At 40.9% G+C, this 27183-nt stretch overlaps 1 protein-coding gene across 2 annotated transcripts in view; it reads right to left on the minus strand.

Annotated features, from left to right (window-relative positions):
* ULK1 (unc-51 like autophagy activating kinase 1) overlaps positions 1 to 27183 on the minus strand; it is an 88649-nt gene that overhangs the window by 54130 nt on the left and 7336 nt on the right. The window contains exons 1-2 of one of the 2 annotated variants that reach the window (XM_075833043.1): positions 26969 to 26991; positions 1035 to 1067 (exon numbers count right to left, since the gene is read on the minus strand). In XM_075833043.1, coding sequence (XP_075689158.1) covers positions 1035 to 1040 — 6 coding nt within the window. In that variant the 5' untranslated portion in view covers positions 1041 to 1067; positions 26969 to 26991. Of the gene's footprint in view, positions 1 to 1034; positions 1068 to 26968; positions 26992 to 27183 lie in introns of those variants that run through there. The other variant, XM_075833034.1, reaches the window with a different exon arrangement.

The following is a 27183-nucleotide window of genomic DNA, read 5'->3' on the forward strand; positions in this document are numbered from 1 at the left end:
GTTTTAACGACGGAATCAGGGCCTGTTCACATCACCGTTCGATTTCCGTTCCGGGGTTCCGTCTGAGATTTCCGTCGGGTGAACCCCGCAACGGAAAGGGAAACCACAGCTTCCGCTTCAGTCACCATTGATATCAATGGTAACGGAAACATCGATAATGGTTTCCGTTCATCACCATTCCGGCAGGTTTCCGTTTTAACGACGGAATCAATAGCGGATTCGACTGCGCTATTGATTCCGCTGGAAAACCGGAAACCTGATGGAAAAACGGAAACCTGCCGGAATGGTGACGAACGGAAACCATTAGCGATGTTTCCGTCACCATTGATATCAATGGTGACTGAAACGGAAGCTGTGGTTTCACTTTCACTTTCCGTTGCGGGGTTCACCCAATGGAAACCTCCGACGGGATCCCGTGAACGGAAAGCGAACGGTGATGTGAACAGGCCCTTATTCATACATTTCTGTGAGGAATAACAGATGAAGGACACAACACAGACTTAAAAAAAAATATGTTCCAGAATTGTTATTTCATGGGGAATACAAGTATTTACTAAAACAAACATGTCAAGAGTGTGACAGGTCCTCTTTTAAGATGATAGCCTTAAAGTTGTCAGTGGCTCTCTAAGGCCCAAAATACCTCTGGCATTAAAGGGTTAAGGCACTTCTGCAAAAGGGAGTGAGCTTAAGTTCCTAGGCAGGAATATTAAAAGCATATATTACATTACAGTGTTTGGTTGCTAAACATGAAGCAACCAATTCGTTTATGAGGCACGCACTTTTCCACATGGGTATAGTGGATGGATATCTTTGTTATATAAACTAAGAGTAGTTGGCAGTCTTGTATCTACACAAGGGAGGAGGAATGGAGCTCTAGTGCTTGTGAGTGAGGGTGGGTTTACATGGACAGATTTCTGCCCATAACGGTGTGCCGATCGACGATATAACAAGACGATCGGCGCTTGTTAACAGGCCCTTCATAACTATTCACACAATGCGGTATTTGAATCAGGAGTATAAATACAAAAACTCACCTCCATGACCAGGTACACTGAATTGGCCACTTCCTGGGGAAAAAAAATACAAGGCCAAATAAGATCAGATTTGATGATATGTCTTCCATAAGTGCGGCACAAAGGGTGATGGAGTTTGCACTTTTTTTTTTGCATATGACATGGGGATGTCAAACAATACAACTTTTAATAGGTTACATTTTGCAGAAAGGGCAAATCAGATGCAAAATCTAAAAGTGCAAATTCACACCTGTCACCATTTGTTTAATAAAGGCTGACAAATACATATTTCTGCAATCATAACAGAAAGCTTCTTGTACCCTGTTACACCTGCACAGAGTGAGGAATATGGACACTTTCTAAAGTTCTTTTATCGAATCTCAATGATGATGCAACCAGGGCTGCGGATATGCTACCCCCCCCCCCCACATACTCTGCCCGCAACAGCCAGGCCATATGATCTGCATTTCTTTTATGACACCTGACAATGCACAGAAAAAAAACGGAGAATTCTGAGAAATGTTTGCTTTGATTTATTGACCAAGACATAATCCATTAACATTCTGCTGCCTGGTTAATAAAATACCTAGGCCGGAAGGCTAGGGGCTAACCCCAATGATTTATTAGACTAAGGGAATAAAAGTTGTTGTCATGCAAGGTGCAAATACAGTAAAGAAGTGATCTCTACAACACAAAAGAGAAAAGGTAAAAAAAATGACTGTAGCTTTTTCTTGGTACTGGTGTATCTACTGTGAGGTACGCAGTCCGTACCCTGAACCGTATCCTCCAACAGGCAAAAATGTCTATAAACCAAGTAATATGAATGGGTCACCCCCCCCCCCCTTTCATGGGACACAACATTTTTGTCTTTTAAAGTGGCAATAGGTCTTCATAAATATGGCGCTCAGAGCAAATGCAGTTGTTTTAAATGCAACTACGGCAGAAAACACTACAATTGCATTATTAGGCCTACCGCAATATCTGTGCTGTCATTATTGTTAGTTATTTCCACAATATTTTAGGGGTTGACCGGTTTCAGCAAATTAAAGTTATTTTTTGTATAATTAAAAGTTATACCATTTTCCAATATACTTTCTGCATTAAGGCCTCATGCACACGACCATAGTGGTGTGCACGGCCGTGATTTTCGGCTCGGACGGCCGCGGAGTGTCACTTGAGGGGGACGTGCACATGGCAGTGTGCATTCATTACTATGAGCTTGGACCGCAAAACACGGCTGTAATAAGACATGCCCTATCTTTCTGCGGTCCAGGCTCCTGGGCAATCCACGGGCCGTGGAAACCATGGTCGTGTGCAAGGGCCTATAGAAATTAATTGCGGCCGCAAAAACACGTTCGTGTGCATGGGGCCTAATTCCTCGCAGTTTTCAAGATCTCCGATTGTTGTTATTCTGTAGGAACATTCATTGTTTACTTCCAGTGGATAAAATTCTGTCCATGGTCATGTGATGTACACCCAGGTGCACGGCTCGTTACAGTATGTGTTTCAGAGCTGTGTTATCTACCTATCCCAGTGCTGGTGTGTCCATCACATGACCATGGACAGAATTTTATCCACTGGAAGTAAACAATGAATGTAGCTAGCTACTGAACTCCATTAATTCTCTATGGGACTGGCGGAGATAGTCGAGTACACAACTAGAAAAATAAAAGCTGCACTGTGATTGGTTAAAATGGACAACAAGGCCAGTTTGTCTGTTAGACAGTTTTGATAAATGAGGCCCATCATTTTGTAAAGACTTTTTATCATACAATCTCCTTATTATTTGTCATTTATATATGAAATACATTATAGGCAACTTTTACCTTTGTATTATCAGACGTGATGAATTCAGTGGTGAATGTAACAACATTTTCTCTCACAACACTAAACTAACAGGAGGCCATTACTGGTGACACAGACATGAACGCCGACTCTGGAGCCTATTCTGCCTGGTAACAGGCCTAGGAGCTCTGCCCACTCTCCCCAGCTGCCTTGTACTGATACGGGGGCCACTGCAGGCCATCTGTTGATGTCAGGAACATGTAGGCCTGCTTTTCTTCTATTTAGATAGGGACAAAGGCTTTGTGATATAAGGACATGTCTGGTGTCCGTTCACCCTCCCTCATTTCCCTATCAATGCACTGGAGATACACACACAAAGGCACCTGCTGCAGTCATGGGACATGGATTTAAAATGTAATACGGCGATAATAATAATAATACATAATATATGAAATGCAGTTACGTGCACCTCTGAGATGTTACCTGCTACTTTACTCATGTAACAGGCTGTCTTTATAAAGGTGGTATCTTTTCAATACAAATGTCTGTAAGGCCTTGTTTCCATACACCTGGAGGGAAACTGATGCCAGAACGGATCCTATTCTTTCCTATAAGAGCAGTTCTGGCATCAGTGGTATCCATTTTTATTTTCTCTTGCGAATCTGTTTATTAAAGAAGGTGAACAGTATAGAAAACATATCACAGCATATGTAATTTTGTGTATAAAGTAAGGACTGAAGATCGGGCTCGCACGCACTACATGGTGTGCAATAAGCCAAATATAGCTGCTGTTAAAATATGTAAACAGAAGGAACAATATACATTCTAACAATTTCCACAATATTCATAAAATAAAAGAAAAAGACAGTAGGAGTAAAGCCTCATGCCCACTTCAGCTATTTTCTTAAGGCCCCATGCACACGACAATAAAAACACCCGTAATTACGGACCCATAGACTTCTATTGGCCACGGGTACCTTCCCGTTTGCTTATGGGAAGGTGACCTGGCCGTTGATAAATATAGAACATGTCCTATTTCAGGCGGTAATTACGGCACCGGCAGGCCCATAGAAGTCTATGGGGCTCCCGGAATTACGGGAGCGTTGCTAGGCGACGTCAGGGAATTCCCCGGTCTGCAGGCCCATGCCTGATTTCAATTTTTTAATAAAGAGAAGCAGAGAAAACGGGTCTGTAAATACGGGTGGAATACGGATGGCAACGGACCAGTATTTACGGTAAATACGTGTTAAAAATGTGTGAAAAGGACCCGTATTTCCGCCAGTATTTACGGGAGGGAAAAAATACGGTCATGTGCATGGGGCCTTAGGGCCTGTTCACATCACCGTTCATTTCCGTTCCGGAATTCCGTCTGAGGTTTCCGTCGGGTGAACCCCGCAACGGAAAGTGAAAGCACAGCTTCCGTTTCAGTCACCATTGATCTCAATGGTGTCGGAAACATCGCTAATGCTTTCCGTTCGTCAGCATTCCGGCAGATTTCCGGTTTTCCGACGGAATCAATAGTGCTTTCACTTTCCGTTGCGGGGTTCACCTGACGGAAACCTCCGCGGAAACCCGAAACGGAAATGAACGGTGATGTGAACAGGCCCTTAGGGTGCTATCCATTTTTTTAACGGATAGCACCCTGACACTTTCATTTCAATGGAACCTTGCACACTTCCGTTGTTTTAACGGAACCGTGTCACCGTTCCATCAAAAACAGGACAGGTCCTACTCCTGAACATTTTTGACGGAACAGTCTCGGCCTTTTCATTGATTTAGTCCGTGAAACAGCAGACTGCACACGGAAGCCATCCATGCGCGGTCTGTGTTTCACGGATCAGTCCTTAACAGCCGTACAACGGCCAACGAAAGCGTGCATGAGGCCGGAGTCTAGAAAACATAGTACAAAAGGAAAAAGGGAGGGAAAGGTAGTCACAAGTTTTTAAAAGTAGAAACGAGGTGGTAGAAGGGCCTATCCTACACATGCGCCAACGCCGGATGTCTACCTTCGCCAGACAGAAAAACGTTGCATGTAGTGTATTCCTGGCCAGCTAAATTCTGGTTATAGACACCGGACTGATGCACACAATTTCATCAGCTGTTTAAGGCTCCGGCTAAAAAGAACTGGTTGGATGCAACTGATATATGTGAGCCCAGCTTAAAGGCCCTAATACACAGGCCAATGATCGAGCAAATGAGCGTTCATATGAACGTGTAATAAGGGCAACGATTACACGAGGAACAAGTAAACACTCGTTCATCGGCTGATCTACTCTTTTATGCAGAATTAAATTAAATTCAAATCATTGTTACCAGCAGTAGGTTTCCCTGTGTAAACATAAAGGAGGGCCTTTATAAGGGATTATGGACTATTGCACATGACGCCCATTAAAAAGTTCTGCTGCGCTAGATCTAGTTTGGTCTCTAGGCTTTAGGGCCTATTTACACAGTCATATTTATGTCCCATGCATTTTATGTTGTTGTCAAAGAAGGGACTAGATCCCAGCTTTTTCTGCATCCTCCTGCTGGGTTACAATGTCGTTTTTGTCAAAAATAATATGGAAGGAAATGAAGCCCTCAAATATGGCTATTAAAAAACTGTAAACATCCCTCTAATTATAAAAAGGTGCATTTTAAGCTACTCTCCTCAATTATTTAAATGCCCCGACGTGTAAAGATAGAAATTGGGAGTAAAATTATGCAATTCCCTAATATTTTAGATAAAGTATTTCCAAAAGGGGACCAATAAAGCCTGTACATTCCCTGTATTTTTGTTTAGCATGTCCAAGCCCAGATTCTCATCCTCGTATTAGATTTTAGAACTCATTACGTTGAAATACAAGTTGACATATTTTTTGTTGATTTCTGGATTGACTTTATTCTATATGCTGGGTTACTTGGGTGTTATGGATGATAGCTATTTAAAATACCACAGAAACTTATGATCATCTCTTACTTGTAATCTTGGACTGGGGTGTTGTAATGCCGTATGTCTAAAGTTTGTCACAGGATATGTTGTTTACTATTGCTGCAGTAAAAACTATTCTCTGTGTTTCTTTTTTTAAGTCCGTTTTCCCCAACCTGGCCCAGACCTCTTAAATCTGGCTCCCTAGCTTTTGGTCGACCAATGGCAACAGTGATGTCATGCTAATACTTAAACTGTCACCACATTATAAGTGGCCTATCTTGTACATAATGTGATCGGCGCTGTAATGTAGATTACAGCAGTGTTTTTTATTTAGAAAAATGATAATTTTTGACGGAGTTATGACCTTTATTAGCTTTATGCTAATGAGTTTCTTAATGGACAACTGGGTGTGTTTTACTTTTTGACCAAGTGGGCGTTGTGGAGAGAAGTGTATGATGCTGACCAATCAGTGACCAACCAGCGTCATACACTTCTCTCCATTCATTTACACAGCACATAGTGTTCTTACTAGATCACTATGTGCAGCCACATACACACACTAACGTTACTCAAGTGTCCTGACAATGAATAAGCATCACCTCCAGCCAGGACGATATGTCTATTCAGAATCCTGACACTTCGGTAACGTTTGTGTGAGATTTACAGCAAGGCAAGTGTAATCTCGCGAGATTATGCTGTAAACTGTCATTTAAAACGAGATTACACTTGTCTTGCTGTAAATCTCACACAAACGTTACTGAAGTGTCAGGATTGTGAATAGACATCACGTCCTGGCTGGAGGTGATGCCTATTCATTGTCAGGACACTTGAGTAACGTTAATGTGTGTGTATGTGGCTGCACATAGTGATTTAGTAAGAACACTATGTGCTGTGTAAATGAATGGGGAGAAGTGTATGACGCTGATTGGTCAGCGTCATTCACTTCTCTCCACAATGCCCACTTGGTCAAAAAGTAAAACACGTCCAGTAGTCCATTAAGAAACTCATTAGCATAAAGCTAAATCAGGTCGTAACTCCGTCAAAAATTATCGTTTTTCTAAATAAAAAACACTGCTGTAATCTACATTGCAGCGCCGATTACATTATGTAGAAGATAGGCCACTTATAATGTGGTGACATTTTACGGCCCATGCTCCCATACTTTATAATGGGAGCACAGCCTGCAAATGCAGATGACTGTCCACGGCCGTCCGGGGCTATAATCACGGACCGGAATTACGTCTACGCCGTGTGAGGGGGCCTATTATAGGTTATACTTCTCAATAATTTATCCTTTCCATAATATGCTGTACCCTGCCAGATCCCACAGTATGGTGAATGAATCCAAGGCCAGAGGGCAGATATACATGGATTGCATCTGTGCTGGCTAGACTACAGTTCGCAGCATCCCTTTCTCCTTCAGTATCTGTCAAGACTAGACATGCCTGAACAGTAGACTCGGCCACATAAAGCAGTTGTCTCTGCTGTAAATGAGTAAAATTTTAAAAAAAACCTGGAAACATCACTGACAGAGGGTAGGGGGGGATAACCAATTATATAGTACAAAAAATAGATGGCAAAAATGCTTATTTTTCGTTTTTGTATTGTTTTACATATAATTATGATCACTGCAATATTGCCTTAAATTTAGACTCTAAAGGAATTAAACCAAATGCTTGTTTGACAAAGACTGATTCAATATGGATGTTACAAAACACAATAACGCTATGTTCACATATGCATTAGGTATTCAGTTGTTCTGCTCCGTCCGTTGCAGCACAGACACCACCGGCGGCCTGACTTTAATGGGTTGCGTCGGTTTTCCATCTGGGCGTCCGTGTGATCTAGGCCTTAGAGGATTGCATCCAACAACTCTTTTCGGTTGTGTGCCGGCAGGTATTACACTAAAACCAACAACTGCGCTTACATGAACACAGTGATAACTTTAATTGATTATTTTAACAACATAAAGTGCATCACTTTTTCTATTAAAGTTAATATGTCAGAAGCTTTATGGCTACTAAACTAATCCCAGCACTAGATCCGGGACTTAAACACATGTGCAAACATACCTTTGTAGCCGCAGATAGACTTAGCAGGGCGGACAAAAATAACTTTGATTGCGTATGCAAATGAGTTTGCAAGTGCCCTGAGGGCAGTCCCAAGCCTGGCAAATACTGCTCTCATGAGTAAACCCTGCCCAATGCCTCCCCCTTGGTTTTGATTGATGGCGCATGGGAGAGATCTCAGTGCTGAACACAATGACATATTTTTTCATATAATGGAACTATTTGCAGCAGGAGAACATAGAAAAAAAACATATCGGCAAAAAATATACAGATGGAAAATAGGCCACTAATACGGCTGTATAAATGCAATGTAAACTGATCAGCATATTGCTAACTTACATATACATGCCACAAATCCTATAAAAATGTACACACTTTATTAGTTATAATCGAAACTATTACAAACAAATCAAGCCTAAAACATGTCGGAACAGATAAAACCACCGAACCCCAATAGTGCAGGGCGAAACCTGCAAGAAATATCAAATATACCTAAATATACAAAGTATCAAGAAGACAGGAACATATGTAAACTATGTACATGCTGTGTTATAGGTAAATGTTTTAAAGAATGACAGTGTGTATAGGATTCTGATACACATCACCTGATAAACACAACATTTGGTGGTGGGGGGGGCTATAAAAAAAAAAGCTATCATTGTGTATATTACATAACCGCATTATTATCCATTGCTATCTGTCTAGTATATCTCCCAAACATGGCGTCTCTCTTTATTAAGAGGGGTCAGGCACGTAATAAATAGTATTCAATTTCTACTTCTGTCTACTGTACGAGTAGTGTTTCCTCAGAATGTCCAATCTTCTGTTTCGGCCTTCAGGTTGCACAATATCTTCATGATCTCTATGAATCGCCCAATCTTGTTGCTACTCAGCTTTTTCTCTTCTGCTACTTCAGATCTTTCAAACAATTGTGTTTCAAGTACTATATATATATATATATATATATATATATATATATATATATATATATATATATATATATACATATATACACACACACACACACACACATACATACACCTTATGATCTCTAGGTATTGCAACCACTATGCATTTTATATTTGACAGGATCTACAAACTAGGCTGTGGTTAATAAAGTCAAGGTTGGGTTATAATGGTTCCAATTGTACAGGTCTTTCCAATGCAGACATAAGTAAAAGGACAGCGACCTGAAGTAAACCGTGCCTCCGATCCCATGTGAGGGCCGTAGATTATGCATTATAGATAATCCTGGGTGATGGGATATTTACCACAGAGCCATTTAGCTTCTTCTCAGTAACAAGAACAAAGCCAATTAAGATCAGACAGGAGAGCGATGTTAATACGTTCCTATAAGCACCACCTGTAACCTTACATCACCTCCATTCTAAGCAGGACATCTGCCACCATTCACATTGAGTTATAAAGGCAGCAGGACTATTCAGATCTCTCACAAGAAGAGCTAGTGACTAGAGGACGACCATCTCACCCTCTGCACACAGTCAGCCCTTGCATCACAATAGGGATTTAGAAACACATTGGCGATCATGCACGGAGGTCACATCAAATATCAATGTGTGGTATCTATATCATGGTAGCAGTGAGAACTCATGCATTCCATCTGTCTACATTATAGCGTACTCTCCAATGAACTGATGAATATTGTAGAGCCTGCACGAATAGCAATTCCCTAAGAATATGTTACCGGAATTGTTCCCTTTAATGTCCAGATCATAAGAATAAAAGCGGTCGAGAATTTTGATTCCCACGCAACCATTTTTCGTCCATTACCGTAATTATATCATATCATCCAATAATCGATGCATTTAAATGACCTGCAACGACTATATTCAACGGACATTAGTGGTTGCCAAAATGAATCGGTCATCTAAAAATTTGTGTCATCAAACAGGTTTACTGATGTATAGGAACAGAGTTGTTTTAAAGGGAACCCGTCACCAGCATTTCACCTATTAAACCTGCAATACCTGGTAGTAGTGGGTGAAAAATCATTTCCATATAACCTTTAATTGTCTTCTTAGTCGGCTCTGTACCTTTAGTATTTAATATTTTAGTGTTCCCACACCGTATGCTAATGAGCAGAAAAGAGTCAGATCTTCATTCCTCAAGTCTTTCCGAGTTTACACCGCCTCCTTACTTCTGATTGGCAGCTTACTTTTGATGGACATCATTCAGGGTGGGGCAGTTTTCGGCAGTGGTCGGGCATAAGAAGAGGAACGAAAGAGACCGACGGATTATTACCATAAAAGGCACAAAATGTTTGGAGACCGTTATTTACAGTTGGCTGAGGAGTTTAGGAGAGGGGATAATGGCAATTAACTTTTTACAGCAGCGGCCAATGAGAGGTGAGTAGAATTCAATAGGTGAAATGCTGGTCACAGATTCCCTTTAAGTCGCCATTATATGAATGAATGGCAAACTCCGATCAATGTCATAAAATAATATTTTGTTAACCCCTTAAAAAAACAGACAATTTTGGCCTGGCGGACAGAACAATTTGTTTATTTTTCACTCTATGCATCATAACTTTTTTATTTTTTGTTTCACATAGCTATAGGAGACTTTATTTTTTGCGGGACGAGTTGTACTTTATGCTGGTGCCATTTTTTTGGTACATTTACATGATAGTTTCATTTACATAAACTTTTATTTTGGCATAACTGCAGATAAAAAGCAGTTCCACTGCGGTTGTCTTTTTTTTTTTTACAATAGATGTTCGTGGTGTTATTTGTAGTCCACCACATAGACAATAGTAGTTTTGAATGCGTTCTTCGTAATATTATGGCAAAAAAAAGAGATAGATCCGGAGTGTGTATATATAAAATATAACTTTTACTGAATTTTGTTAAAACATTTGTGCTTTACGACATATGCGCATAAAAACTTTTCATATGCCAAAGTTGCATGCAATTTTTCACGATATGCATTTCCAACATGATTTTTTAAGACAGCAAATAAGTCCACCTATGTGAGGTTTCTTAATCTGTATTGTTTTAGTAGTTATTAACTTCAAGAGGTTCTCCCATAAATGCTTGTTTTCTTTACTTAGCAAAATCTTTTTTTTACAGCATACACCGAACATCATAAATGACGCTATAATTTTGTAGTGCAGGTCCTAAAGATACCAAACGTGTATATTATTTGATGTTTTTGGTCATTTATTTATTGTAAAAAATGTGCATGTCCAGGGGAAGAAGCCGGAAATGCTGGCAAAATGCGAGTCGGGTGTTCAATAATATCATAGCAACCCCTTCTCGCTCAGCTCAGTACTATTACGTCGGGCTGAGCGTATCGTTCGTGCTCAGCTCAGTAATAGTACTGACCTGAGTTAACACGGCGCCATCTTTCCCCGGTGCATGTTTGAGCTGTGATAGCTGTTGTTTCCGACAGCAGGCTATCACAGCTCAGTGTGCAGGGACCGATCGCGGAGGTCCCCGGCGATTAACCCCTTAGAAGCCGCGTTCAATAGTGATCGCGGCTTCTTAGGGGTTAAACCACCATCGACGGCCCGCTACATGATAGAGGGCGGCGATGGTGGCTATGGCAACCGGAGGCCTAACAATGGCGTCCGGCTATGCCATCTACGGAAGCTTAGTGGGTCCTGACAAAGTTGGACATGTAGTGCAGTGTATTAGAATTGCGATCAGGGCCTCCTGCCCTCAAGTCCCCAAGTGGGACAAAGTAATAAAGTAAAAAAAAAAAGTTACAAAAAGTTGTGTAAGGATAAGAAAATAACAGTTTTAAAAGTGATAATAGTAAAAATCCCCCTTTTTCCCTTATCAGTCCTTCATTATTAATAAAAATAAACTATACATAATTGGTATCGCCGCGTCTGTAACGGCCTGAACTACAAAATTATGTCGTTATATATCCCACGTGGTGAACGCCATAAAAGAAAATGATAATAAACCATACCAGAATCACAATTGTTTGGTCACTTCACCTCCCAAAAAATGGAACAAAAAGAGATCAAAAAGTCGCATGTACCTAAAAATAGTGCTGATCAAAACTACAGTTCGTTACGCAAAAAAGTCCTCGCACGGCTGTCTTGATGGAAAAATAAAAAAGTTATGGCTCTTAGAATATGGCAACACAACAAGTAAATGATTTTTTACAAAAAGTATTTTATTGTGCAAACGCCATAAGACATAAAAAAACTATAAACATAAGGTATCGCCGTAATAGTATCGACCCGATAAATAAAGTGAATATGTCATTTATAGCGCACGGTGAACGCTGTAAAAAATATTTTAATAAAAAACAATAGTAGAATTGCTGCTTTTTAGTCACTACGCCTCTTAAAAATAGAATAAAAACTGATCAAAAAGTCGCATGCGCCCCATGAAAACTACAATGAATTCCTCAAGAGGTCTAGTTTCCAAAATAGGGTCACTTTTGGGGGGTTTCCACTGTTTTGGCACCACAAGACCTCTTCAAACCGGACATGGTGCCTAATAAAAGGGAGGCCTCAAAATCCACAAGGTGCTCCTTTGCTTCGGAGGCCGATGCTTCAGTCGATTACCGCACTAGGGCCACATGTGGGATATTTCTAAAAACTGCAGATTCTGGGCAATAAGTATTGAGTTGCGTTTCTCTGGTAAAACCTAAATGGTTAATAAACTGTCTAAATGCTGTTGTGAATACTTTGAGTGGTCTAGTTTCTAAAATGGGGTGTTTGATAGGAGTTTCTAATATATAGGCTCCTCAAAGCAACGTCAGAACCGAACTGGAACCTAAATAAAAATAAAAATGAGGCAATACTTCGCTTCTTACTTGATTAACGGAGACCCCTATTAAACCATTTCAGTGCCCGGTTTTCCCAAGCATACACCCCCGAGAAGTGTATTTCTATTGATGAGTCCTTGGTACATTTTAAAGGGAGGCTTCAATTCCGCCAGTACCTGCCGAGTAAGAGAGCAAGGTATGGCGTGAAGACGTATAAGCTGTGCGAGAGTGCATCAGGGTATACCTACAAATTTAGGATATATGAAGAGAAGGACACCAGTATTCAGCCCCCAGAATGCCCTCACAGGATTCAGCCCCCAGTATTCAGCCCCCACAATTAATGCAAAAATTGTGTGGGATTTGGTGCACCCACTGCTGGACCAGGGTTACCACCTCTACCTGGATAATTTTTATACCAGTGTCCCACTCTTCAAGTGCCTCGCTTCCAGAAGTACTGCGGCATGCGGCACCGCTAGAAGAAATCTGAGAGGCCTCCCTAAGACACTGCTTGGGCAAATACTCAGAAGGGGTGAGAGCAGGGCACAATCCAGCAGCAATATATTGTGTGTCAAGTACAAGGACAAGAGAGATGTCCTTGTATTGACAACAATACATGGCCACACCAGTACCCACATACCTGTACAAGGTACCAGTACAGAGACCCCGAAACAAGACTGCATCCTGGACTACAATAGGTACATGGGAGGGGTGGACTTGTCAGATCAAGTCCTGAAGCCCTACAGTGCCATGCAGTGTTGTATAAGAAGCTGGCCATGCACATCATACAGATTGCATTGTACAATGCGTACGTGCTACATCGATGTACAGGCCAGAGGGAAACTTTCCTGGAATTTCAAGAGGTGGTTATCAAGAACCTAATCTTTAGGGATCAAGAAGGGGGGGCACCCAGTACTTCTGGAAGCGAGGCCACACGCATCGTACCAGGGCAACACTTTCCAAGAGAAGTTCCCCAAACTGGCAAGAAGGGAAAAAGTCAAAAGAGGTGCAAAGTCTGCTATACGAGGGGGATAAGGAAGGACACAATATATCAATGTGACACGTGTCCCGAAAAACCAGGGCTCTGTATGAAAGTGTTTTAAAATGTATCATACATCCTTTGATTTTTAATTTACCCCAGTTTTACTTACCCTGATGCACTCGGCACAGCTTATCCCCCTCATCTTTCCCTTCTGAGCCCTGCTGTGTGCCCAGGCAGCTGATAACAGCCACATGTAGGGTATTGCCGTACCCAGGAGAACCCACATTACAGTTTATGGAGTGTATGTCTCCGGTCAAAATGCTCACTACACCTCTAGATGAATGCCTTAAGGAGTTGGGTTTTTAAAACGGGGTCACTTCTCGGGGGTTTCAACTGTACTGGTACCTCAGGGGCTTCTGCATACACGACTTCGCACCAAAAAATCCCCAGTAGGCCAAATGGTGGTCCTTTCCTTCTGAGCCCTCCCATGGGCCGAAACGGCAGTTTATCACCACAAATGGGGTATTGCCGCACTCAGGACAAATTGGGCAACAAAATGGGGTATTTTATTCCTTGTGAAAATAAGAAATTTTGAGCCAAAACGACATCTATTTGGAAAATTATTTTTATTTTTTTTAAATTCCCAGCCCAATTCAAATAAATTCTGTGGGGTCTAAATGGTCACAACACCCTTAAATGAATTCCTTGAGGGGTGTAGTTTCCAAAATGGGGTCACTTCTGGTGGGTTTCCATTGCTTTGATACCTCTGGGGTTCTACAAATGCGACATGGTACCCGAAAACCAATCCAGCATAATCTGCACATCAAAGAACACATAGCGCTCCTTCCCTTCTGAGGCCTCCCATGGGCCTAAACGGCAGTTTATCGCCACAAATGGGGTATTGCTGCACTCAGGAGAAATTGGGCAACAAAATTGGGTATTTTGTTCCCTGTGAAAATAAGAAATTGATGAAAAATGACATTTTATTGGAAAAAAAATTCATATTTTTAATTTCACAGCCCAATTCAAATACGTGCTGTGTAAAAACTGTGGGGTCAAAATAGTCACAACAACCAGAAATTAATTCCTTTAGGGGTGTAGTTTCCAAAATGGGGCACTTTTGGGGGATTCTTACTGTTTTGGCACCTCAACACCTCTCCAAACCTGACATGCTGCCTAAAATATATTCTAATAAAAAAGAAGCCCCAAAATGCACTAGGTGCTTCTTTGCTTCTGGGGCTTGTGTTTTAGTCCATGAGCACACTAGAGCCACATGTGGGGCATTTCTAAAAACTGCAGAATCTGGACAATACATATTTAGTAGTGTTTCTCTGGTAAAACCTTCTGTGCTACAGAAAAAAAAAATATAAAATTGAAATTCAGCAAGAAAAATTACATTTGCAAATTTCACGTCCACTTTGCTTTAATTCCTGTTAATTCATGCAGTTTTGAATACTTTGAGGGGTCTAGTTTTTAAAATGGGGTGTTTTATTGGGGTTTCTAATACATAGGCCCCTCAAAGCCACTTCAGATCTGAACAGGTACCTTAAAAAAATGGCTTTTGGAATTTTCTTATAAATAAGAGAAATTGCTGTTTATGTTCTAAGCCTTGTAACGTCCAAGAAAAATAAAAGACGATGTCAAAAAAACGATGCCAATCTAAAGTAGACATATGGGAAATGTGAACTAGTAACTATTTTGGGTGGTATAACCGTCTGTTTTACAAGCAGATGTATTTAAAGAGACTCCCTCACCACATTATAAGTGTCCTATCTCCTACATAAGGAGATCGGCGCTATAATGTAGGTGACAGCAGAGCTTTTTATTTAAAAAAACAATCTATTTTCACCACGTTATTAGCGATTTTAGCTTTATGCTAATGAGTTTCTCAATGGACAACTGGGCATGTTTTACTATTGACCAAGTGGGCGTTGTACAGAGGAGTGTATGACGCTGACCAATCAGCATCATACACTTTTCTCCATTCATTTAGTCAGCGCATAAGGATCCTTTTAGATCAGTATGTGCTGTCTTATAAGAACACATTAACGATACTGAAGTGTTTAGACAGTGAATAGACATTCCACGGGAATGCTGGTAGTCACAGCAGAGCAAGCATAATCTCATTGTAACCTGTCATTTACAGCGTAATCTTGCGGGATTACGCTTGCTCTGCTGTAACTACCACAGAAACATTAACGAAGTGCAGAGATTGTGAATAGACATCCCGTGGAATGTCTATTCACGGTCTAAACACTTCAGTATCGTTAATGTGTTCGTATAAGACAGCACATACTGATATAAAAGGATCCCTATGCGCTGACTAAATGAATGGAGAGAAGTGTATGATGCTGATTGGTCACTGATTGGTCAGCGTCATACACTCCTCTGTACAATGCCCACTTGGTCAATAGTAAAACATGCCCAGTTGTCCATTGAGAAACTCATTATCATAAAGCTAAAATCGCTAATAAAGTGTTGAAAATAGATTTTTTTTTTTTTATAAAAAGCACTGCTATCACCTACACTATAGCGCCGATCTCCTTATGTAGGAGATAGGGCACTTATAATGTGGTGACAAAGCCTCTTTAAGTTCATCAAAATGCTATTTTCTACATTTTAAAACATAAAGCCCAATGTCTCACGAGAAACAATCTCAGAATCGCTTGGATAGGTTTAAGAATTCCGAAGTTATTACCACATAAAGTGAAATATGTCAGATTTCAAAAATGGGCTCTGAGCCTTAAGGCCAAAACAAGGCTGCGTCCTTAAGGGGTTAGTGTTCTAATACATACTCCGTACTTTGGCTATCTAGCCTGTATTCACTACCATATTAGTTAGTGGCAGAATATCTGCTACAGTCTGGTAGATACCATCGCTTTCTCTGTTGGAGTTGCACACGGCGTGTGTGGCCATTCATTCTCCGTTCATCCCACAGCGGGATGTGGCCAACGGTAGAAGAGCAACAGGAGCTGCATTGAGTTGCACTGAGAATACACTCAGTCAGTCAGTTACAGCTCACTCTGTTGTTACTCCCTATGCACATTTGATTCTACACGGCGTTGTTCACGATCACGTCGTGTTTATTATCCTTGACGGGTTGCTCCACTGCTGGGCTACATATGAGAGCCCGGTGAAGGAACCCCTATGCATGGAGGGAAACATAGGATTATGCCCTGTTGCACAAATATATTGGGCACAGTGCTTAATCCTTGATTGGTAATATAGGTACACTAACAGCCCACAATTCCAACTTTTGTGGTCAGTATTTACCTACCGAGGACATTTAGAATTTACCATACATCAGTTACAGGCATCCAATAATTATATATACACGGAGTATGCTAATTAGAAGACATTAATTTGTCTCCAGTGCTGAGTGAGGGGACAATGGCATTGATTATTAATAATTTAACATTGCCTGTTTTATCAATAAAACTTTTTTAGTTTTTACATTCTACTCAACCACACGACTTTCCTACTGTCCCTTCCCTACTTTCTATATACATATTTACTTTGGCGGTGTACACCTAGTGTGATTCTTTCTGCTCTAAATATTATAAACTGTAAGAGGGCATTCATCTATTACATATCTCTAATTTCATTAACAGTATGTCTACAGTTGCTATGAATCAAGGCAGCCCTTCATGTACTGTATTGCCAGTTCTTTATTTATATTTTATGGTGTAATATTATTTAAAAGGGATTCACTTTAATAAACCCACATAAATCTATGGTGTTTGCTGGAAACGACGCATCAGCCAACTTTCGGCAAGATCAATTGAAACAAAGGCAGAGGTGGTCTGTTGTAGCATGTAGTATAATATTATATAAGCACATTAGGAGTTCCCAGTAAGGGGGACACACAATGCGACACAACATAGGGAACATGTGAATGTTGGGTTGGACAGATCAAGGGAGTCAGGTAGCAAATGCAACTAGAAGGCAATTTGGATCCAGAATTGATAAAGCAGACTCTTAAAATCCATAGTACATATGTGCACCTCCTATGTCCACAATCATGTCATACTGGTCAAAAGCCCATGAAGGGCTTACATCTGGCCCTTGGATATTCATGGTTTAAAAAGCAAGTTAAAATAATATTTCAAATTACTTGTAAAAGGAAATATTACTTAACTGTTTTAAAGACCAGAAATGGATGACATTTTTATTATGTCTTTCTAAAGGAAATTTGTATCTAGGTCAATTATTATTTTCTTATTTACTTGAAAAGAGTCCAATTTGCCCACCAATTTATGTATCAATCTGTAGAGGCGATCCCATAGTCAAGGCAGGCAATCCACTGAATTAAAGGGAATATGTCATCAGAAAATGACCAATTGTTTTAACCAAGTTATTATGTTTAACATATTTAAGAATTTTGGGTGATTTTTTATTTGTAATTTTCTTTGTCATGATCTATATTAAAAAAAATTATCCTAAAATCTGTTTTCACTGTGGCCACTGAGCCTCACAATAGACTGACACTTCCTGCTCTGTAGAGATCACTTCTCAGCAGTCACCTCATTATCATCACAGGCAGGATTACAATGAAAGGTAACACCTCTATATAGATAACATAGGATCCACCATTGACAATAGTGGATGGACACCGGTCCCCTTCTATCCCTTCCTTCTCAATGACCTCTGCAAAGGTCACAGAGCATGCCTAGAAAACTGTACCATAGAAGTCAATGGGTCCCCTCCTGATCACAGGTTCCTATGGCCCATGAAGCTGCTGTAAAGCATATCTCGAAATGCTATTAACAGCAGCTCAGGCAAGATGGTTATAATCATGTTCAGAACATAGAATAAAAAAAACTACAATTAAAACTAAAAACATGTTAGAAAAAAAGAATATGTTTCACTATCTTGTTGTAATGTGGGGGGCGGGGGGATATACAGACTTCTGTGATACATTTGACAAAGAAGCTCCAGCTCTTGATGAACATACATTTTTGACGATTTCAGCAATATGATCGAATGAGACACTTGTTAAGTATTATTACATTTTTAGCTAATATACTTAAAAATACAAATAGAGGAGATTGTTAGTCCCAGCTGCCGACAAAGAAGAGCTGGTTCTAAGTCTGCAAAGCTACTTCTTTGATAAATAGGATCTGGGCTACTTAAGTATTCATTGTGTCTGCTCTGATGTTTGATGTGAATTACGGCTGACCTGAATCCTCTGGCTTGTCCTCATGCTACCCACTCTTTGGAAACAAAATAAGGTCACAGTCTTGCCAATCAAATGCTGCAAGGTAGAGCTGGGACACAGGTGCAATAAGGATACCTATGAGCTCTTAGATAACAGCGAACATATACAAAGTGCCTACACCAGGCAACAAGTCCCGTCAGCGTGTAATATAGACTAATGTTCTTTCTGAAAACAGACCATGACCTATTGCTCAAACATTTCTTGCTGCCACTTATTGAAAACACTGCACATAAAATATAAGAGCACAACAAGAAAGGATCAGAATACCCAGTATTTTAAAACTAAGTAGGCAATAGACACGTCTGTGTGTCAAGTTTCGTTTTTCTGTCTGTTCCTTTTATTTCCACCTGAGATAAGTGGAGCCAGGTATGGATGGCAGCAATTTCCCCTCAATTCAGGAATTAATGGGGGAATCAGTGATTTTAATTGTTGGACAAAAATTATTTCACATTTACCATTGATAAAATGGCCATACACTTTAGATAGCTATTGGCCAAACGCTCATGAATGGCACATGTGCGGCATGTGTTCTATGTGTGGCTGGGCATGTGTCCAGTGTGATATGTGTACAGCGTGTGAGTGGAGCACGTGCACCACTTATCCTATGTGGAAGTGGCACATGTGCGGCATGTGTTCTATGTATGACTGGGCATGTGTCCAGTGTGATATGTGTTCAGCGTGTGAGTGGAGCATGTGCACCACTTATCCTATGTGGGAGTGGCACATGTGCGGCATGTGTTCTATGTGTGACTGGGAATGTGTCCAGTGTGATATGTGTACAGCGTGTGAGTGGAGCATGTGCACCACTTATCCTATGTGGAAGTGGCACATGTGCGGCATGTGTTCTATGTGTGACTGGGCATGTGTCAAGTGTGATATGTGTACAGCATGTGAGCGGAGCATGTGCACCACTTATGCTATGTGGGAGTGGCACATGTGCGGCATGTGTTCTATGTGTGACTGGGCATGTGTCCAGTGTGATATATGTACAGCGTGTGAGTGGAGCATGTGCACCACTTATCCTATATGGGAGTGGCACATGTGCGGCATGTGTCCAGTGTGATATGTGTTCAGCGTGTGAGTGGAGCATGTGCACCACTTATCCTATGTGGGAGTGGCACATGTGCGGCATGTGTCCAGTGTGATATGTGTTCAGCGTGTGAGTGGAGCATGTGCACCACTTATCCTATGTGGGAGTGGCACATGTGCGGCATGTGTCCAGTGTGATATGTGTTCAGCGTGTGAGTGGAGCATGTGCACCACTTATCCTATGTGGGAGTGGCACATGTGCGGCATGTGTTCTATGTGTGGCTGGGCATGTGTCCAGTGTGATATATGTACAGCGTGTGAGTGGAGCATGTGCACCACTTATCCTATGTGGGAGTGGCACATGTGCGGCATGTGTCCAGTGTGATATGTGTTCAGCGTGTGAGTGGAGCATGTGCACCTCTTATCCTATGTTGGAGTGGCATATGTGCGGCATGTGTTCTATGTGTGACTGGGCATGTGTCCAGTGTGATATGTGTACAGTGTGTGAGTGGAGCATGTGCACCACTTATCCTATGTGGGAGTGGCACATGTGCGGCATGTGTTCTATGTGTGACTGGGCATGTGTCCAGCGTGATATGTGTTCAGCGTGTGAGTGGAGCATGTGCACCACTTATCCTATGTGGGAGTGGCGCATGTGCGGCATGTGTTCTATGTGTGACTGGGAATGTGTCCAGTGTGATATGTGTACAGTGTGTGAGTGGAGCATGTGCACCACTTAACCTATGTGGGAGTGGCACATGTGCGGCATGTGTCCAGTGTGATATGTGTTCAGCGTGTGAGTGGAGCATGTGCACCACTTATCCTATGTGTGAGTGGTGCAAGTGTGGCATGTGTCCCATGTGTGAGTGGGCAGGTCCCCAGCGGGTCAGTGGCAAACATTCATATTTTAAGTTATATAAGCGAGGAACATATATATTTTTTGTGGTTCTGTTGACATTGAAGGGAGGGAGGGGAAGGACACCCCCCCCCCATACGCTTCTTTCCTTTGTTTCAGTGCACGCCCCTGCCTGCTAACATGATTTTCTGACATGCTGCAATGGCATGAAAGAATAGAACTAAGAATTGAACAACTTGAATTTTTAAAAGAGTCTTATTGCATTAGAAAAAATGTCTACCATAAAAAATTCACAAAATGATGTTTTCTGCAATTTTTATTTCGAAAAATGTCCTCTATTGTCCCTCGAATTGTACGTTATTTTATGGGACTATTCATTGTAATTTTCATTTGCATTTCAGTTAGCCATATGTTACTAAGAAATCATTAACTCTTAACGTATTCACCAGTCATGGACAATGGTGCAGAAAGCCTGTTACTGGGATTGGCGAACAATTACCTAATGGGAGGGGCGCAGGTTGTTCACCTGCGGCAGAGGGTCACTGGGGTCAGGTGAACGCAGCAGCTGCCACAGGAATGTTAGCAATATACCAGTTGCTATTTATTTCTGTTTCTAACAGTCAAGGAAAACATTGTGTCAACAGTTCCACGGAGTAAATAATCAGAAACATTAATTCAGCGTTATCAACATCACACCTATTAAATTCCCTGTAATAAAAAGAAACAGTTCATAACACTATTAGGTTATAAAACTTCAGCCATTGCCCTCCAGCCTGGCCACTTTCATCGATCAGTTTCAATCATGGCCTCCGTTTACCCCACACAGGGCAAAAATGTATTTGAGCTTTTGGTTTTTCAATTTTTCTTGTTATTTTTTTTCATTGTTGTGCATTACTTAAAGAACTCACGTCCATAATTTTACATTAAATGAAACCCCTACAGAAAAAACAACGATTACTGAACTTAATCAAGGAATGAAAATGTATAAATCTCTTATTTATAACTTAACATTAACATTTTACTTAGGTCAGTTGATATACTATGATCATATTTCATTCATTTTATAACACTTTCCAACTATATGGCAAAATGTGTGTAGATACCTGATCATCACACCTATATGAGCTTATTGGACATCCCATTCCAAAACCATGGGTGTTGATACGGAGTTGGTCCCCCTTTTGTGGCTATAACAGTCTCCACTTTTCAGGGAAGGCTTACCACAAGATTCTGAAGTGGGTCTAGGAATTTGTACCAAATTAGAATTTATGAGGTCAGGCACTGATGTTGGATGAGAAGATCTGGCTTGAAATTGGCATTACAATTCACCCCAAAGGTGTTCGATGGGGTTAAATTCAGAATACTGTGCAGGCCACTCGAGTTGTGTTTATGGACCTTGCTTTGTGCACTGGGGCACAGTCATGCTGGAACACGAATGGGCTTTCCCCAAACTGTTGCCACAAAGTTGGCAGCATACAATGTCTAAAATTTCTTTGTATACTGAAGCATTAACATTACCCTTAAAAAGGCTCTGTCACCACATTATAAGTGGCCTATCTTGTACATGATGTGATCGGCGCTGTAATGTAGATTACAGCAGTGTTTTTTATTTAGAAATACGATCATTTTTGACTGAGTTATGACCTATTTTAGCTTTATGCTAATGAGTTTCTCAATGGACAACTGGGCGTGTTTTACTATATGACCAAGTGGGCGTTGTACAGAGGAGTGTATGACACTGACCAATCAGCGTCATACACTTCTCTCCATTCATTTACACAGCACATAGCGATATAGCTATATCGCTATGTGCAGCCACATAAACACACTATAACATTACTGCAGTGTCCGGACAATGAATATACATAACCTCCAGCCAGGACGTGATGTCTATTCAGAATCCTGACCACTTCTGTAGAGTCTCTGCGATTTACAGCATAGCAGGCTTAGTCTCGCGAGATTACGCTGTAAACTGTCATTTACAGCGAGATCTCGCTGTGCTGTGCTGTAAATCACAGAGACGCTACAGAAGTGGAAGAAGACTGCGTTTTTTGCGCATTGCAGTTCCGTGTGTCATCAGTGTTTGCTGCGTGGCTGCGTTATTTTCACGCAATGCCAGTCTTATGACACGCGGTTTTGAAGTTTAGAAAAAGAAATGAAGGAAGTGCTTTTATTTTTTCCTTCATTTCTTTATCTACTGTTGCGCAAATCACGCGCGTCACACGGAAGTGCTTCAATGGGTGCGTGATGCGCGAAAAACGGCCAAGTATAGGACATGTCATGAGTTTTACGCAGCGGACATACGGTCAATCACAGGCTGCAGTGGTCTTCTGGGTTGAAACGTGCTGCAGTTTTTCACAGCGGACATTCCACGTGAAAAACTGCACCACAGTTTGGTGCGGTTTTTCACCCGGAATTCCCTGTGGCGCACAGGGCGGATACGCTGCGTGCTTTTAGGCAGCGTATCCGCCCCGTGTGAACTCAGCCTAACAGTGAATACTATAGGAGACTGCGCCAATTTTACAATATACAGTTAGAGAACACATACAAATACTATGTGATAGCTCATTTTTCCTTTTTGACTGGGCTTTCCTTTAAGAACCGTAACTCTAAACTTGTTTATGCTCTATTATCCATACACAAATCCTGATGCACAACCAACAGGAGGCCATCAGCATTGAAAGGGCAGCAATATAAGTCTCTTCTGCCAATTTTACCCTTACGAGGAACAACTACTATGATAAATTGCAACAGTACTAGGAACGTCTAGTCCATGGATATGGCAGCTGTCATATGGTTATATAAATAGTTATGTTTTTCTTCTTATGACTTTTTCAGACGGCCGTGTTCAGTCAGTGATATACGGACCGTGTGTCGGCCATATTTCCCAGACCGACCACAGTTCAGGGAGCCGGTCTCCTAGCATCGTTGTTATCTATGATGCTACGAGTCCCTGCCTCCCTGTGGGAATGCGGTCTCGTACTGAAAACATAATTACAGTATGGGACAGTATTTACTCGCAGGGAGGCAGTGACTCCTAGCATCATAGATAACTATGATGCTAGGAGCCCGTCCCCTTGAACTGTGTTCGGTCCGGGAACACGGTCCGTATATCACTGACTGAACACGGCCGTCTGAATAAGGCCAGTTAATTATTAATGGTCCATATATGATATTGGACCCCGATCCCCGGTTCCGTATATATATATATATATATATATATATATATATATATATATGATATTGAAATTAGAGTTGTCTAAAAGCAGAAAACCCCCTTTAGGTCCTGCCAAGCCTCTTTGCTTTTTCCCTGTCCTCAGCTTAGTACTAATTTTGCATAGAGCAGGAGACATGAGTAAACTAAGCATGACATATTGGTAGCGGTCAACCCCATCTATAGGACTGTGGTTATTAACCAGTGTGTCCCTAGCAACCAGACTGTCAGATATAACACAGCTTTTGAACTTGGTGACAATCCAGAAATCAGATTTTGCAAAAAAAATTATTTAAAGGCTATGTACACCTTCGACATATTATTAGTACTTTTTGAGATACAGCGGCTTTGTATGAGAAGCTGTATCGTTCGCTAAGACCTAAATCAGTCAGCGGATGTAATCGATCACCTGTCTAAGACACGCAGGACACACTAAGACCTAAATCAGACAGCGGGTGCAATCGATCACCTGTCTAAGACACGCAGGACACGCTAAGACCTAAATCAGACAGCGGGTGTAATCGATCACCTGTCTGAGACACGCAGGACCCGCTGACACTGAACCCGTCAGTGCCGCGGACCTGACTGATACAGGATTCAGTGCAGACTACAGCTGCCCTGTATACAGAATACAAAGCAGCTGTGTCTCAAAAAGTAAAAATCATTTTTAATAAAATGTATTTAAGAAGTTGCACCAATCACACTGATGCAATATTTTATTTTAAAAAAAATAAATAAAACAAAAAACAACGATGTCAAAGGTGTACATAGCTTCTAATTGGACACTGCTGATCCTCAGTCACCAGAAGGGCTGAAATGGACTTTTAATTGTATAGTCACTGGCATGTTGTTCAGCTTAACAGAATTCATTGTCATCTTGACGGCTTTCTAAGTCATGTATGATATGTGACTCTCACGTCCAACACTACAGGCTTAGCTGGTTTTCCCATTTTGTCCAATAAGCAGAGGAATTATCATTGGTAACACGGTTGTGCGGAAAATTATAAGATGAGTGATGGCCAAAGAATCCTACATACATTTCATAGCATAGTGGTGACACTGACATGAATCATTACCTAGAATATAATTACAGCAATTTGCCCGATTAACACCCTATAATTCAACAACACTGTGTGATCCTGACAGGTGGCATATTAATGAAACAATAGTCCGTCCAGTAATACGCAAAGTCTTTGTTTTCTCTAGACTCCCTAATCATACAATTACCATTTCAGAACTATATTCTAATTCTATATACCATGGTCCGTTGTGTAATATATATCCTAGGTTGTAGCATATGTACCTCTGGGGGTACACGCCATGTCTCTACGGGGTACTGTCCTCATGCTGTATGATCATAGCCTTGGACATTGAGAAACCATGCGCTATATAATAGATGGTCAAACATTAAAAAAAACAGCAGAACAAAATAGAAAGGGGCTGACATTTTCGACAGCTTCTCTAAGACCAGGAACCAAACATTTGTTTTCTTCAGTATCACAAACAATATCCAATGATTTCAGCTGCTTTTCAACACACCTGCTTATGTTCTTCTAACATATCTATATATTTATTATACTACTTTTATACATTGTGAGACCCTATAGGGTTAGAGGAGGGTCCGGTGCATCTCGAATAGAAATGCCCTAATGTAATGAATGTCTGCCACTAGTGCATTCTGGGAAAAATAACTATACTATACAAAGTAACAGTATTCTGGCGTATGTGAGCAGACATGTGTTTCTTAGAAAGGACAACCAGCAGATGTACAGTGAATGGGTATAAGCCACTAAGAGAGTGATACTTAGATGATTCATCTCTTGTAGTACCAGTCAGCAACCACACTGTCACGTGAACCAGTTATGTCACATGATATGATCGCTCTTCCTTGGAACTTGCCAATTTCCAGTGACCAGGACTATATTTACAACTTTGGAAAACGTGGTTCATGCTTCAGTCAGCACCGGGCTTATAAACCTTTTATTGCTTTTGTTCTAATGTTATTTAGAACTACTTGGCCTTAACCAAAAATACATTGATGTCACATCCATACCGCCCCTTGCTTAACACGGTTACCCTGCAGCACCGGAGTCCTGGGGTTAAAAGACTTTATTATTTATGGCAGCAACTAAACTAACATTCACAGTACGATTTGTCATACTTTATCTTAAAGGTCCACTAATCCAAAAGAAAAAGTAGTAATCCTGGGATTTTTAGGGGATTTTTCTGGACTGTCATTACTCCTTTTGCTGGACACTACATGAAGTCTCTATCCAGATTATAATGACTGCTTCCAGGGAACAATACATTTGACTTCCCTGCACAATGTATGGACATGCTTTAGCCACTGCTGTCTCTTCTTTTCCATTGCTGTTACTCATAAATACTGGTATAGTGTTCATTTATCTGACAGTAAGCTTGAGGACCCCCAAGGTGAGTCATAGACTCCATAATCATGGAGGATAGATATATCAAAACCGGAGTGCAAAGAAAAAGTGGAGTAGTTGCCCATAGTAACAAATCAGCTTGATACTTTTATTTTCCAAAAGGCCTCTGAAAGGTGAGAGGTGCAATCTGATTGGTACATCTCCTCCATTGATTTCTGTCCGATAGGTCTATCTTAGGTTACTATAATGTACAGTATTTATATTCTTCTTTATTGTGTCTTGAATGTTAAGTAACCTGCTGTTCTTATGAGAATGTTAACGTACAAGGGTCCTTAGCAAATATATGGGTAGAAGATGAGGTGAAATTGTATATTCCCAGACAGGCCAGAGCAAACATTATGACAAATCTGTGTCAGGAAGAAGTATGGAGTGAAAGACCTGGCATCACACATGGAGTAAGGCAGAGAGGCCGTAGTGTGAAGGATATACAGCTGACATTACTGTCATGGTGGTATTGCATTTACATCATCTCAAAATACAGAGTTAATCTCCTGGAGGCAAATTTACAATTCCTCCGCTCATGCTAAACACATGCACTGCCTGGCTAAGATTATTCCTACATTAATAGTGATTCACTGTAAAAACACTATAGAAAGTAAGAACGCCCTAAGATGACGAATGACGTTATTCACGTGCCGCGTCCTCATGTAACTGCAGCCCTGATGTAACATTTGGCATTTATTGTATAATAAAACAGGTCTTACCTATGCATAAAACAACAAGTGCCGCTGTGATGCCATTTCTACCATAGCTAAGGTCTAACATCACTTCCTTTGGTGCTAATGAATCCTAATAACAAGTAGAACACAGCTTTATTCTCCCAGCAAAACTATGATTGATAGATAGATAGATAGATAGATAGATAGATAGATAGATAGATAGGTGACAACCCCTGTGGGAATTCTAATAGTGGTCATAT

Source organism: Rhinoderma darwinii, chromosome 1, assembly GCF_050947455.1.
Source record: "Rhinoderma darwinii isolate aRhiDar2 chromosome 1, aRhiDar2.hap1, whole genome shotgun sequence".
In the NCBI taxonomy this organism is placed as follows: domain Eukaryota; kingdom Metazoa; phylum Chordata; class Amphibia; order Anura; family Rhinodermatidae; genus Rhinoderma; species Rhinoderma darwinii.